Source organism: Salarias fasciatus, chromosome 1 (genome assembly GCF_902148845.1).
Source record: "Salarias fasciatus chromosome 1, fSalaFa1.1, whole genome shotgun sequence".
NCBI classification, from domain to species: Eukaryota; Metazoa; Chordata; class Actinopteri; order Blenniiformes; family Blenniidae; genus Salarias; species Salarias fasciatus.
In genome coordinates, this window is record NC_043745.1 from 39,214,252 (window position 1) to 39,230,059 (window position 15,808).

Here is a 15,808-nt window from a genome sequence, read left to right on the forward strand (position 1 = left end):
CCCCCAGAGGAGCTCATGAACTGTCTGTACAGGAGAAACTCTGTAGATCTTTAACCTTCATTAAAGGCGTTTTTCAGGGTTGAACGTCGACTGATTCTTTCTTTCATGGCAGAGCTGTCGGTTCGAATCCCGGTTTGAAAAGTTCTGTGTCCATAACTTTGACTTTTACGTACTGATTCATGACTGGTTTCTGCGTTTTACCTTTTTACTCAAGTAAAAGTTCATTTTTGTTTTCATTCAGAAAAGTTTTGCTCTTAAACAGGAAAGTTTTGAAAGCGGCGTGTTTCCACGGAAACAACAGAAACAGTGTAGTGCTCACGTTGGTCCACTAGGTGGTGCTGTTTGATTTAATAATGAAAACAGAGACGTCAGACATTCATATGAGCAGAACACCAAGGTGGATTGTGTCACGGTGACTGTCAACTCTAAAACTACTAGGACCAGGAGGATCTGGACTGGAACCAGAACCAGAACCAGGACCAGGAGAACCTGAACTTGAACCAGGACCAGGACCAGGAAGGGTCTGGAGCATGATTCAGGAGTGCTTCAGTCTGGAGGGAAACATCGTGCTGATTGTTCATCTGCTTTTCCTTTTCAGCAGATGTGAACGCCGGCGTGACGCGACCGAGGCCCAGATCTGAATCCAGTTATCTCAGGGTCTAATGCTAATGCTAATGCTAATGCTAATGCTAATGCTAATGATGGACTGCTCCATCATTTCATCACTGGATGTTTGAAGAAAGTTTGTCTGAGCAGCTGGAGTTTTTCAGGAAATCAGATCAGAAACATCAAGAGTTCAGGATCGTCCAGAGTTTGATCAGATTGTATGTAAAAAAAAAAAATATACAAAGATCTGAGGAAAACAGTTTCAGAGTTCAATAAATCAACATTCTGGTTGGATTCAAATAGATTTAAAGCACTGAGTCCTTTTGTATCTATGTTTTTAATTTGTTAAAAGATTTTCGTCATCAGTGATCAAATAAAAAAACACAAAGACACACTAACGGATCTCAGTCCTCATGACGCTTCTCATCCCAGAGGCTGATGGTTCTCCTCATCCAGCGCTTCTCCAGCACAGAACCACACAGAACCGAACCATCTGACACCCACAACAGAACAAACAAACAAATGAATGAATGAATAAATAAGTAAATGAATAAACAAATAAATAGATAAAAGAATTAAATACAAAATAAATAAAAAATAAATGCATACATTTATATATATATATAATATATATATATCTATTATATATATATATAATATATATATTATATATATATACTATATGCAGACAATAAACAAATAAATAAGTGATCTGCGAAAAACACCTCATGATCAACAAAGCCCTTCTTTCTCCCTGTTCCCTGTGAAAAACATGTTTTTGAATGGAACTTTTTAGCCATATAAATGTGATATATTCTTGAGTTTTTAGTTTTATCTGTTTTTATTGAAGTACTTGTTTATTCTCATTGTTAATGTTATGCCTCTCTTCTTTGGGTATTTATTTTTCTCAGTAGTTAACTTTAATTTAACTTGATTTAATTTGATTTGTGTCTCTTACCCTTTTGTGTATTTATCCTTTCGGTATTCATCTGTGTTCCCAGCTGAGAGCGCGGCTAACTGGAGTCAAATTCCTAGTTTCTTGACAAACCTGGCCAATAAAATCTTATCATCTGATTCTGATTCTGACTCTGATTCTGACTGAACCGGGAGATGCTTAGAAGTTGCTTGAGTTCCACATCTGACCCATTCCACAGCTTCACTGCACATACAGAGAAAGAGAACTTTCTTAGTGTTGTGCAGATAAAGGGATGTTTTAAAATGAACAACATCATTGTGATAATTTGTTTGTGTCAAACTAAAACTCTTTAATTTGCACATTTCTGCAGTGACTGTCTCCAGTAACTTGTTTAAATCGCTCCCAGAGCAAAAAAAAAAAAAAAAAAAAAAAAATTGGTGTCATCAGCAAACAATACCAATTTTAATACTTTTGATTCTTTATATAAATGATATTCATAAACAGTTTTGGATCCAATACTGCCCCCTGGGGGACGCCACAGGCAATGTCTGAGCATGATGACGTATGTATGTTCACCCATCTTCACAAATTGTTTCCAATCTTTTCAGTAACTTCTCACCCCACATACTACCCCCCCCCCCCCCACCCCCATTCCCAACGATTCCAACTCTGTGATTAATAAGTTATGATTAAGTGTGTCGAAAGCTTTTATGAATACTCCAACTGCAGGCTGTTCATGGTCTGTTGCGTCTACTGCATTTGTGATTTCCTCTATTGAATCATTAATGACAGTGAGCTGTTTGCTCTGAATCCTTAGTGACTGTCAGAAAGAAATGTATGCTTTTCTATAAATTTCTCTCAGACTTAAACTTTATCTGATGACTTGACAGTAAATTAACACATTTGTGAGCTGATTTCAGCCATTCAATTCATCTTCTGTAGAAGTGATCACCACTGATCAATCATCATCATCATCATCATCATCATCATCATCATCATCTTTATTTCTTTGTTAAACTTTGTTTTTAAACTTTGTAACATTTTTCAAAACAGCGTGCTTTATAACAGCCGTTTACAGTTTAAATAACGGTTCCTTTGTAAACTCTGTGAAGTCCACGTTTGACTTTTCCGCTTTGGTGAATTTTATTTTGAAAAATCCGCAGCGCGGCGTTGAGGCTCTTGTTTCGAAGTCCGCGCCGCGCTGACGTCAGTTCCGGTGCGCGAGTCTCTCGGCTCCGTTTCACTCTTCAAACTTCTGCGTTCAGGTAGGAAAACTCGCTTCATTCTGCGAACTGCGCGGTGGTTTAGAGCTGCCGCGTTTCTGTTTGGAACCGACTCGTTTTTATCCTTTTATGAGCGAATCGGTTTGTTTTCACTGTTAATGTTCGTTTTTTAACAGAACTCTGAATAAAACGCGGTGCAGACGGACCTACTCCTCATCCTTCCAGCCTCTGCTCTCTTTTCCCTTCTTTATATTCACTTAAACCGGATTGAATGTCACTAAAAGTGAACCAGGAGGCTCTTTACGTTTAATGTTTACATTTCTCAAAACTTCAGTTTCCCGCGCTGTTTCTTCTTTGCTTTTAAACCGGAAGTTGTTGATTGTCGCACTGCTGCCTCCTTCAGGATTCCTTCAGAACTGCAGGTTGTAAGTTTCACATAAATTCAGCATAAAACTTCAGAATCTCAAGAACCTTTGTGTTAATATTATAAAATACCGGAATTCATACAACTTGTTATATATACATATATATATTATATATATATATATATATATATATATTATAATATATATAAAACTTTATATTTCATATTTGTGTGATAAATAATTTATTTTCAAATGAAAGATGAACAGAACATTAAAGGTGCATTAAGGAGTTTTACAACCTTAAAAATACTTATTTTCCACCATAAATATGTTACACATTTATATGATGTGTACAATGTGCCCTGACATATTCATTACCAGAACCTCTAACAGGCTAAACTGTCACTTGAAAGTCACAGTGCCGGTCCGGCTCCAGCATTTTTTTGGGGAGAATTTGAAAGGAATGACGTAATGCGCGCTCCGGCTCGTTAAGTTTCATCTTGTCCGCCATTACTCCGCCAGATGCTTAGTGAGCAACAACTGAGCAGGATCTTCCAGAAAGTCAGAACAGACTGGCTTCTAGCACTGCCACAGCTCCACACATTCAGAACTGTGCTGCCCGGATCTTGACGAGGAGGCGCAAATTCGATCATATCATGCCGATACTCAAAACTCTCCACTGGCTGCCAATCAAATACAGAATCCACTACAGAGTCTGCCTCCTCACTCACCAGTGCCTACATGGAACTGCCCCGTCCTACCTCCGCGAACTACTTACACCCCATACCGCCACACCGCTCTCCTCTTCCACCTACTGCCTCCAACAACCCAGGACAAAACTCTCCACCATGGGAGGCGGGGCCTTCCAGGCAGTGGCCCCTCGGCTGTGGAATGCTCTCCCTGAGACGAGGGCCCCACTAAGTGTGGAAACCTTTAAAAAAGGCCTAAAGACTTTATTGTTTCAAAAGGCCTATTAGATCCACTGTCTTCTCCATCTTGGTCTTGACTTGAAGTTTTAATATGTTTAATATGTTAGTTTAACATTTTTTTTTTTTCTGATCTTTGTATTTCTGCCTTGAGAATTGTTTTTAATCTTGTTCTGTAGCACTTTGAGATTTCTTTTGAAATGTAAAGCGCATTACAAAAAAATGTATTATTATTATATTACACAGATCCACCAGGTAGAAGAAACTTACATTTTACCTGACCGCTACTAAATGAGCGAGGAAGGAGTTCCTCTCTTCCGTGCACGCGAGCCACAGGCACCACTAAGTTGCATTACGCCCAAGGCCTGCAGGGGGTGCTGTTTCGTATAAAACGTGCAAACTCCTCAATGCACCTTTAAGATAAAAGAAAAACTGGAGCCACAGCATCATTTGTTTGATCTAAAAATAGAAAAATGGTTTCAGAGTGAGAAAATCCTCAAATGAGAAGCATTTTCTCCTCGATCAACAAAATGTCTGTTTTTGTTTGATCTACAACTAAAAGAAAGAGCTAACTGCAGAATGTGAAACTGTGTTTGACCTCTGCCCTCTGATCTGGTTCCAGAGTGATTCTGGTTCCGTGGATCCGGTTCTCTTCCTCCTCCGACATGCGTGGCGTCCTGGAGCTCAGCGACCCTCCGGAGTACGAGAGCCTGGAGGACGACGGCCTCCCTCCTCTTCCTCCGCCGGACTCCCCGGGTCCGGGAGGACCGGATGACGAGGAACCCTTCAGCAACGGTCAGCCTCCTCCTCAGCCGACACCAAACAGAACCCAGCTTCTCCGGAAGATGCTCATCTGTGATCTTCCTCTTCCTCTCCTCCTCTTCCTCCTCCTCTCCTCCTCTTCCTCCTCTTCCCTTCCTCCTCCTCTTCCTCTTCCTCCTCCTCTCTGCCCGTTCAGACGCAGGAGAAGAAGCCGACGTCTCCAACTGGCCGATGTTCCTGCAGCCAAGCGGAAAAGCCGTGAAGCGGCCGCAGCCCAAGCTGGACTCCCAGAGGTAACCCGGCTTCAGGAGGACGAACCCAGCTCCAGGTGTTTCTCCAGATGTTCCTCCGTCTGCTCTCAGCAACGTGAAGCCCTGTCTGTGTCCTCCAGGCTGATCTCCGACCGAGGACTTCCTGCCCTGCGCCCTGTTCCACGACGTCTCGTTCAGAGGGAAGGGCCACGAGGTGAGAACCCCAGGCGCCCCCTGCGGGCCGCACTCCAGATGTTTGAGCCCCCCCTGGTGGTCTGACTCCAGATGTTCCCCCAGGCGGAGGACCTGCGCCTGCTCATGCAGAGGATGGAGAACTGGGCCCACCGGCTGTTTCCCAAACTGCGGTTCGAGGACTTCATCGACAGAGTGGAGAAACTCGGCGCCAAGAAGGAGGTCCAGGTGTGACGGAGGTGCTGGTGCTGTCAGTGAGGTGGCTGTGGCGTCCCGTGTAACCGTGGTGTGTGTGGTGTGTGTGGTGTGTGTGTGTGTGTGGTGTGTGTGTGGGTGTGTGTGTGTGTGTGTGTGTAGACCTGTCTGAAGCGGATTCGTCTGGACATGCCGCTCACACACGAAGACTTCACAGGTAAGTGACCCTCCCCTGTGTGTGTGTGTGTGTGGTGGCTGTGTTCACACCGAGTTGAGTGGAGCCAGGACCCTTGTGGGAAGTGTGAATTAGTAAATCAGCCATAAATAACTGAATCGTGTTCTCACCGGCGTCGAACCGAAGGGGCGTCAAGCCAGACAGAAAACAAGTCGGGTGCCGGAAGGAAACGCAAAACTTGTTCCAAAATAAGTGATTTCAAAATAAAAGCTGTGTCGTGTTTTTGCCTTAATATTCTATTTTTTTACTTCTTCTGGTAGAATACAGAACAAACAACGTCATGTAGTCATTATACGCTTTAGAAGAATGAACGGTTTTGTCCCTCGTCTCTGCAGGAAAGTCAAACAACTCAAAAATGGCACAAAACGGCTCTCTGACCGGAGCGGCGCTGTGTTGCCAGATTGGGCGGGTTTTCGCCAAATCAAGCTTATTTTTTGGAACACGTCTGACAGGTTGATGGAATGATTATGTGTTTATGAAGTGTTTTTTAATTATACAAATACGGTTTGAACGTGCATTTTCAACCGAGATGGCGGTTTGGCTGTTCTATTCAGTTAAACGGGTTTATGGTGCGAGATCGACAGATCTGGCAACCTCCTCCAGCGGACTGCAGAGGCGCTGCGGTGATTCCGTTCTGCAGACGCAACGCAGCCAGAAGGACGGTGGTTCTGTTGTACTGGATTTTTCTGCAGACCGTACAAATCGCCGCCTTTCAGAAGGAAGACAGACTCTCCGCCGTGCTCGACGTGCGCGCTCAGAATAACAGTCCGCGTCGTGCGTTACGGAAGCCTCACACGGACAAAAGTGTGGCAAACGAGGAAAGCTGGCTGGACCCGGGGAGCGACCGTGTTCTCACCGCGTGCAGATGGAGCCGGGGCCGACCTCCGACCTCCTCCTCCAGGCGGCCCCGGCTCCACCCACAAGTAGGTCGCTCCAACGTGAAGAACGTGTCACACTGTGGCTACCGGCTCCTCACGTCGTTTATGTCGAACCAAATGCCTCGGTGTGAACACAGCCTCGATGCCACACACCAAGACTTCACAGGTAAGTGACCTCTGTGTGTGTGTGTGTGTGTGTGTGTGTGTGAGACCTCTGACCTCTGACCTCTGCAGGTGAGGAGGCGGAGCTTCCTGATCCACCGCTGTCTGAGGACCTGGACCCGTTCAGCAGGCTAGTTCACTCCACCCGGCCCCCGCCGAGGCCCCGCCCCCTGCCGAGGCTCCACCCCCGCCGAGGCTCCGCCCCCCGCCGAGGCCCCGCCCTCCCTGACTGAGGAGCAGCGCCGCCGCATGGAGCAGAGCAGGAGGCGCGCTCTGGAGAGGAGGACCGCCCGCCAGCGGCTGCCAGGTACCAGACAGGATGACCCCCCTGTCCTGGACTCCCCCCCCCCCCCGGTCCTGGACCTCCCTGGTCCTGGACAACAAAATATTTGTTGTCACCGGTGAGGTATTGCACAAAACCAGGATAAGGGATTAAGCCAGCAAACTGTGGTGATCCTGGATGAAGTTAGTCTCAAGTCGGTTGCACAAAAGCTGCCAAGTTGATCCCGGACCAGTCACCATGGTGATTTATCCTCTGCAGCTCGCTGCTCCACAGCAGGCTAACTACCAGGATCAGATTAAACTGCTGTCAGCAATGTGAGAAGTGGGTGGCTTACAGCATTTCCTGGATTTTTCTACACGTTACATCATTTAATCCTCCTGCAGCCAAACCTTACTACTGTAGTCGCTGCATCTGCAGGGTCTGGTTGACTTTAGGATTATTTGTTTACACAGATTATATGAAGACCAAATAACTTTCAACACAGAAGTTTCAGAATCCTGTCTTTAATACAAGTCCTACAATAAAAGGTTCACAATTGTAAAGACAATGGAAAAACACCTTAATGAATTGACTAAACCACACTGATGTAAAAATAAAGAATAAGAAATAAAATAAAACAACCCTGAAGCTACACAATGAGTAAAATGAGAAACAAAGGAAAAATAAAGTCTCACACCACTGAAATGGACACAGTATAACAGACAGCATCGTTTTGTCTTAACTGTCTCCTGAAAATAGGAAAATCGTCCTGTTTCAGGACTCCAGCTTCAGGAGTGAACGGTCCCACATCATTCTGACTCCACTTTTTTAATGGCTGAAATCAGACAGAAATTCATTCTCAGAAGAAACAGATTCATCACTTCATTTGATAATTGCTCTTTGAGCTACACTTAAGTAACTTACCAGACTGCAGAATATTTTATGTCTGGTTTTCACCTGCTGCAGGTTCTTTTCTAGCCGACAGGTTTGTTCTTCATGACAGACGAGGGATGAAACAGAACACAGCAGGAGAACAGCTGATTCAATAGAGAACACGACACAGAGTTGAAATTTCTTGAATAAATATCCTAAATATTGGCAAAATGCTGTTTCCCCCGTGTATTTCCTGTATTTTATTATTATTATTTTTGTATGATCATAATCATGGATCATATGCAGAATGAGGACATTTTTAGTGGATGATCTGAGCGTCACTGTTTCACTTTAAAGCGATACTTCAACATTTTGGCAAATTGGCCCATCTAGGGCAATTCGGTAGTCATTTAGAACAGCCTACTTACTTTTTTGTGAGGGCGAGCTGTTGTTTATTCAGCGGTGGGTCTGAGGAGAGCTTCAGGCGGACATAATGGAAGTGGACGGTACAGTTGCTTCCCTCGTCAAACTCATCAAATACACAATCCAACAACCCCAAAACACTTTGGTGACACGTTACTACTGTCCACATTCACTACGCTGTGAAACACCAACAAATAATATTGTAGCGTTACGACATTGAAGCAAATACTGGGAACTACTTTTTCTTTTGAAATCACTACGCCCAGACGCCATGTTTAGTAGTAGTTCCGTCTTAGCAATCTTCGCAAAAAACGCTCAATCTCGTAATTTTGCATTAATATTTCACAGCGTAGTGAATGTGCGGATTATAACGTGTCCACCAAAGTGTTTTGGGGTTGTTGGATTGTGTATTTGTGAGTTTGACGAGGGAGGAAGCAACTGTACCATCCACTTCCATTATGTCCGCCGTGAAGCTCTCCTCAGACCCACCGCTGAATAAACAACAGCTCGCCCTCACAAAAAAGTAAGTATGCTGTTCTAAATGACTACCGAATTGCCCTAGATGGGCCAATTTGCCAAAATGTTGAAGTATCGCTTTAATAAAGCTGCGGCCTGCATGCAGTACCTGTCCTCACCATTGAAGCGTGGGGGCGCTATGCCATAAACGTCACTTAAAGCAGACGTACAGGCTGGAATATATGGAGTGAAATTAATGGATGTGTTTTGTGTAAAGTCCTCGCTCTGGGGCAGCCCCCTTTTTAAGTGAGCCCCCCCAACAGCGCAGTACAGTCCACACTGCTGCTCATCCCGTGTGAAGAAGATGCTCGTCCTTGTTCCATTTTCAATCTGTGATTCTGTGATCGATGTCGTTCTTCTGAAGAACGCCGTGAACGCCACTGATCCTGATGCTCCTCACCTGGCTGGAGTAAGCCGCGTCTTTTCATCCTGGCTCGGCAAACGTGCAACCGATTAATCCGAGAAAACACCGACTAGGCTGACTCAAGCCGCGCATTTTCATTTATCCTGGATGTATTTATCCTACTTTTGTGCAGTACCCCCCTGGAAGAGTGTTTTTTCTTTGTGCCTGCCTCGGGCTCCAGTCTCGTCCTGCGTCGACATTCTAAACCAATTCTTCTGACACAAAAACTTTGCCAGAAAAACTGCACAAAAAGCACATCAAAATGTGTCTAAATTCTGGGAACGGTGTTCTGTGACTTTACCCGGCATTCTGGCAAAAAGTAACTGAGAAAATTGCCAAAAACCAGCAATTTTTTTCCCATGTATTCCGGATGAGTCGCCCAAAAAACACACACAAAAAAAATCATCCCCAAATGAGGGCATCGTGCCTCGCCATGCTTTCATGTGAAGACGTCATTAAAATATCAAAACGTAGACAATTTTGGCCTCTATGCAGATGTGAAAACCTCTTTTCAATATTTGTTACCCAATTTAAACTGTGAGCGTTCAAGTATGGTGAGAATTCAGCCGTTTTTGGAGTTTATAATGGAGAGGCTGGCAGTTAGGCTCTCCATTCAAATAAAAAAACAGTACTTCTCTTGTCCCCAAGGCCACATTTCTCTCTCAATCTTCACAATTTATACCTCAAAATGTAAATCTTTTCCTTGTGATTCTCACAATCCTTTCATTTTCTCTCTATGTCAAACGGTTCTCTCTCCAGAGGCATTTGTTTGAGGAGAGTGCAGAATTTTCTCCCATCTGCTCCAATACATTTTGGAGAGATTTTCTCACCTGAATCCAAAACTTCACACATCTTTCCACACTCGCCGTGGCTGAATGGAAGATCCTACAGACAGGAAAGTTTCAGGATGAATCCATGAGAGGCTTCTGACGCTCACAGTGATTTTTTTTTCAGTTTCGCCCCTGTGTTCTCGAGAAATGACATTTCTTCAACCATGCAAACTTGATGAAAAAGTGCCGATTCACTGTCATGGCTGCTGAGTGCAGCTCGTTTCCATGACAACAGACACACAGCTGCAGACTGTCATGGCTGCTCTCAGCTCAGAGCTCACAGTGAATATGGAGGAGTTACATACACACCACACACACACACACACCACACACACCACACACACACACACACCACACACACACACACACACACACACAGCAGTAGGCTGCAGCTGGCAGACACAAAGTCACATTTCCTCTGTAATGTTCTAGTTTTAAAGACGATCTTCTGTTTGTGAATCTTCTTCTTTCAGACTCTCAGACCGTCGACTCCTCACAGCTCCAACCAACGTCTCCACTCACGGCAGTCCTGGACTCCACCAGGGAGGAGGACAGGGTGGAGGAGGAGAAAGATGAGGCGATGGTGCTGGAGATTGTAGAGGCGGAGGAGGAAGGAAGCAGAAGATGAGATGATGCAGGAGGAAGGTGGAGGAGGAGAGAAGGACCAGGACCAGGAGAAGGTGGAGGAGGAGGAGAAGGACCAGGACCAGGAGAAGGTGGAGGTGGAGGAGGAGGTGGACTCTGAGCCTCCTGCAGACTCTGAATCTTCCCCTGAGGAGCAGACGGGTGGAGCTTCACCTCCACAGCAGCTGTGAGGAGGAGTTTGACTCCACCGGAGCTCCAGAACGCTCCACCCTGAAGACCTGAAGCTGTTCCTCCTTCAGTCCTCCATGTGAAACATCTCAAGGTTTCCAGGTTCAAGCTAGTTAGCCTTGAAGCTAACTCGTCACCACACTCCTGAAACATCTGACCTGCTCAGCAGGACTCGGTTCTCCTCTGCTGGCCTGAAGCTAAAGCTAGCCTGAAGCTAAGCTAGCCTGAAGCTCAGCTAGCTTGAAGCTAAGGTAGCCTGAAGCCTAATACTAGCCTGAAGCTAATGCTAGCCTGAAGCTAATACTAGCCTGAAGCCTAATACTAGCCTGAAGCTAATGCTAGCCTGAAGCTAATGCTAGCCTGAAGCTAATGCTAGCCTGGAGCTAATGCTAGCCTGGAGCTTAATGCTAACTTCAAAGAATCACCTTGATGGTGCGTTTATGGACCTGGGAAATCTGACCAATCAGAGAAACGCTGTTCTTTATTTCTTGAATGTTTCGTTTCCATCACTGTTTTCGTCAACACCTGGGTAGTTTCTTTCATTTCTTCATCTATTTGCTTCTTCACTTGTGTGAATCCGGCTTCTCTTTGCAGCTAGCTAACCATGTATGCTAGCCAGTCAAATGTTTTTCCCCTCAAAGTGCATGAAAAGTTGGTTTTGACATCAGTTTTCCCAGTGGGAGGTTCTGACTGTAAATGTTGTTTCTTCATGTGGAAACGCGTCTTTCCCACGTTTCTTTTTTATTCTGAACGCAGCACGAACATGCCGATTGAAACGTTTTCTGCTTTGCCAGAGGTCTGCTCAGGAAATGGAATCACACTTTGTGTTAAAGCAAGTTTAACTTTTAAAAATAAAGTTTTTTTTTAATGCTACTGTTTTGTGTTTTTGCCTCTTCTACAGTTTCACCCAAACAAAATCCAGTTTTTTGTCATATTGGTTTCCAATGTGTTAAAATACATTTAAACAGTTTTAGTTGATATGGAACGTGAGTTGGGTTTAGACCGTCGTGAGACAGGTTAGTTTTACCCTACTGATGATGCGTTGTTGCAATAGTAATAGTCATGTTATTTCCATCCAGAGTTTTTGTTTGGAACAGTAAATAAACAGACGTTTTATTTTGATGTTCATTTAAAAAGTGGCGTACCACAGGGATGTATACTGGGAGCACCTGAGTTCTGAGTTCTGTTTTAGTTAATCAGTTCAAGTTTATTTTCATTGCTTCCACAGAGATCATCTGGACGAAACCAGTTAATCCGAAAACAGAGGGCGCTAACGCCACGGAGTGTTTCTGCTGCTTATTTCTGTTTCTGTTAGCCCCGATTTAAAAGAAACTAAAGAACTGCCGCTGGGACAGAAGAAGACTGACATTGTCCTGGTTTTTACTCTGTGACGTCTCTTTGAATTGTGAGGTGTATTGATGGTTTTTTTTGATTGGTTATTTATTAAATCATCTCCGTTATTCTGAACATTTGTCCTCGTGGTGTTGTCTACTCCCTCTTTTTTGAGAAACTTTCTTGGGCCCCATTAAAAACACAGAACACGTGGCCAGAGGAGGCGCTGTGATAGGGCGATTTATGCCAAACTTAGTTTAGTTTAATTTATTTGTTTCTTCGTTTAAAACAACACAAAAACAAAAAAGATGAAAATACATCAAAATACATCTAGACACCAAACAAATGACAGAAAAGGAGCAGAAAGAAGAACAATGTTATATCTGCCCCTTTTAATACATTATTTGAACTAATATAAATTAACAATACTCAAAACTCATATTTACTCAATCAAATTTTTTTCACCCACAACAACTTAGTTTTCATTTTTATATTTTTCCAATGTGGAATTTTTTATATGTTTCTTAAATGTCATAATTGTTTTACACTCTTTGATATCCTGTTTCAGAGCATTCCATAAGTTCACCTTTAACCGCAATGCTTCTTTCTTTGTTTTTGGTTCTGAATCTGAGTTTTTTGAACACGTCTATTCCTTTAAGATTGTATATACTGGTTCTTATTTCAAGATTTACAGGCAATAAATTCCACTTTGCCTTATACATTATTTTTAGGATGCTTAAATCAACAATATCAGGAAATTTCAAAACTTTCAGTTTAATAAATAATCTATGACTATTTGTAATTATTCTTATAGCCCTTTTTTGTAGTATGAATATTGTCTGTAAAGAAGTTTTACATGTCTACCCCACACTTCAACACAATACATGAGATAAGGTAAAATCAATGTGTTATACAATGTTAGCAAAGCACAGCTGTTCATAAAAAACTTAACTCTATGTAACACAGAAATGGCTTTCCCAAGTTTCAATTTGGTATAATTAATGTGAGATTTCCACTTTAGATCATCATCAATCATCACTCCTAAGAATTTTGTTTCTGTTACACGATGAATTTCAACTCCATCTATTTCGAGTTTTACTTTCACTTTTTCCTTTTTATTATTAAACAACATAAAATTTGTTTTTTGGCATTTAGGATCAATCCGTTTAGATCAAACCAGCGTTTTTACTTTCAATTCTTCATTCTTCATTCACTACTTTGTGACTTCTTGTATTCTTTTACCTGAATGAAATAATGTGGTATCATCTGCAAATAGAATTTTCCCAAGGTTGAACACTTTAGCAAAATCATTCATTTACAAAATGAATAACTTTGGCCCAAGTATCGAACCTTGGGGCACACCACATTTAATTTGCCGTAGTTCAGATCTAGAGTAATTTACTTGTACATATTGGTTTCTGTTTTCCAAATAACTTGAGAGCCAATGGTGAGCTACTCCTCGGATGCCATACATACTCATTTTTTAAGTAATTTTGAATGATTGATGACGTCAAAAGCTTTTTGTAAATGATGAAAATACTTAAAAAATAATTATTGTTATCGATCTCTGTTGCAATTTTTTCTGTGAATTCCATTATTGCCAGTGCTGTGGAATGATTAGCCCAAAACCATATTGACTATTATCCAAAATTTTGTTTCTGTAAGAAATTGTCAAGTCTTGTTGAAAATACTTTCTCCAATATTTTTGAAAACTGTGGCAGTAATGAGATTGGACGATAGTTAGAGAAGTTGTGTTTATCACCACTTTTATACAAGGGTATGACTTTGGCCAATTTCATTCTATCAGGGAAAACTCCCGTGGTTAATGATAGATTACAAATGTGAGTGAACGGCTCAATTACAAATTCAATTATACTTTTCACAATGATCATATCCAACCCCTCACCATCAGTCCACCTCTTATTTCCAAAGTTTTGTACAGTTTTTAAGATTTCCTCCTTTTCTACCTTTTCAAGAAAATACTGTTTATTGATTATTTATTAAATTTTCATCTATATTAGAATTTTTTGAAATATTCACTGTGAGATTTGGTCCCACATTAGCAAAGTGTTCACAAAATTCATTTGTAATTTCTTTTTCATCATATATTTCAATATTTTTCTTTACAAAGTACTTTGGATAGAAGTTTCTTTTTTCTTTTGTGTTTATCACCTTGTTTAATATTCCCCAAGCTGACTTTATATTATTCCTATTTTCATTCAGTTGTTCACTGTAGCAATCTTTCTTCCTATTTCTAATTATCCATACTAGTTTCTTTTATATTTCTTATACTTGTTTTCAGCTTCTTTTGTTTGTTCTTTCAAAAAACATCTGTAGAAGTAATTTTTCTTTTTGCAAGCATTTTTTATTCCCTTTGTCATCCATGGTTCATCATTCTTTTCTTTTTGTTTGTTATTAATGCACAATTTTTGTTATACAAATCAATAACTGTACTAATGAAAGCGTTGTAGGCTTCATTAACATCATCAACATAGACTGCATCCCAGTTTTGTTTCATAAGATCTTCATTTAATGCTCTTAGTGCTTCCACTGATCTGTTTTGTACCTGCACACAGCAAATATGGGTAAATGGTCACTTGTGTCAGACTGTAGGATCCCACTCAGCACAATGTCTCCAGTAATATTAGTAAAAATGTTATCAATGATTGTTGCACTCTTGCTGTAATGGGCTCTATGCACAACTCAACCACTTCCTGAACTTCAGGAGGCTCCTTGTTTCCTGTCTTTCATGATAGGACGAGCTGATTAATGCAGGTGTGTCTGAAGTTGTTACAGAGGTCAGGGACACCTGGATTAACCAGCTCGTCCTATCATGAAAGACAGGAAACAAGGAGCCTCCTGAAGTTAAGGAATAGAGTTCATTGTGCATAGAGTCCATTCTTGTTGGTTTATGTATCAGATGAAAAAGTCCCATACAATTCATTGCACTTGAGAAATCCATTACTTTATAATCATTCTTATTTCCTAAGTTAATGTTAAAGTCACACATATGATGCTTTTATTTCTATGTCTCTCAAACCATTCCATTAAACTATCAGTAAATTGTTCTACACAATTTTCTGGTGGGCGATACACACAGCTTATCAAAATGTTTTTCTCAGTTGTAGATATAATTTCAGCTGTTATAATTTCAATGCCATCATTTTCATTCAATGTTATGTCATTTACAGGTTTACATTTCGAATCCGAACTCACATATAAGGCCACACCACTTCCTCTTTTACCGATTCGATTCACTGCAAAAAGCTCATAACCATTGAGTGTGACCATTGAGTGTAACTCGTGATATAAAATCAACCGATAATTTATGTGAAAATATGAGTCTCATGAAGCCAACATGGTGGGAGAAGCGAGAGACAGAGACCACAACCTGTTCTGAAACCGGGCGCTTTGTATGTTTATTTACACTCTGAAAATCTGCATTTTTGAATGGGTTCCAATGAGACCCGGGCTCTTTTTGAAACCAGCATCATCGCCCCCTGCTGGAATTTTCTCGGAATTGCAGCTTTTTCTGCACTTCGGCATCATCTTCCTTTTTTATGAGGCGCACCTGGTTTAAAACATAGATCGTAAATACAAAAAAATAAATATAATGATATATATAATAATATATATTATATATAT

At 41.8% G+C, this 15,808-nt stretch overlaps 1 protein-coding gene across 1 annotated transcript; it reads left to right on the forward strand.

The window, feature by feature from the left end:
• Positions 1-2,724: 2,724 nt before the first annotated feature.
• Positions 2,725-11,698, forward strand: tipin (timeless interacting protein). The gene is given in 9 exon segments (XM_030113938.1): positions 2,725-2,787; positions 4,659-4,831; positions 4,995-5,091; positions 5,190-5,222; positions 5,224-5,263; positions 5,347-5,469; positions 5,599-5,653; positions 6,784-7,018; positions 10,492-11,698. Coding segments are annotated over 7 exon segments (639 nt in total). The 5' UTR covers positions 2,725-2,787; positions 4,659-4,701; the 3' UTR covers positions 6,945-7,018; positions 10,492-11,698.
• Positions 11,699-15,808: the final 4,110 nt, after the last annotated feature.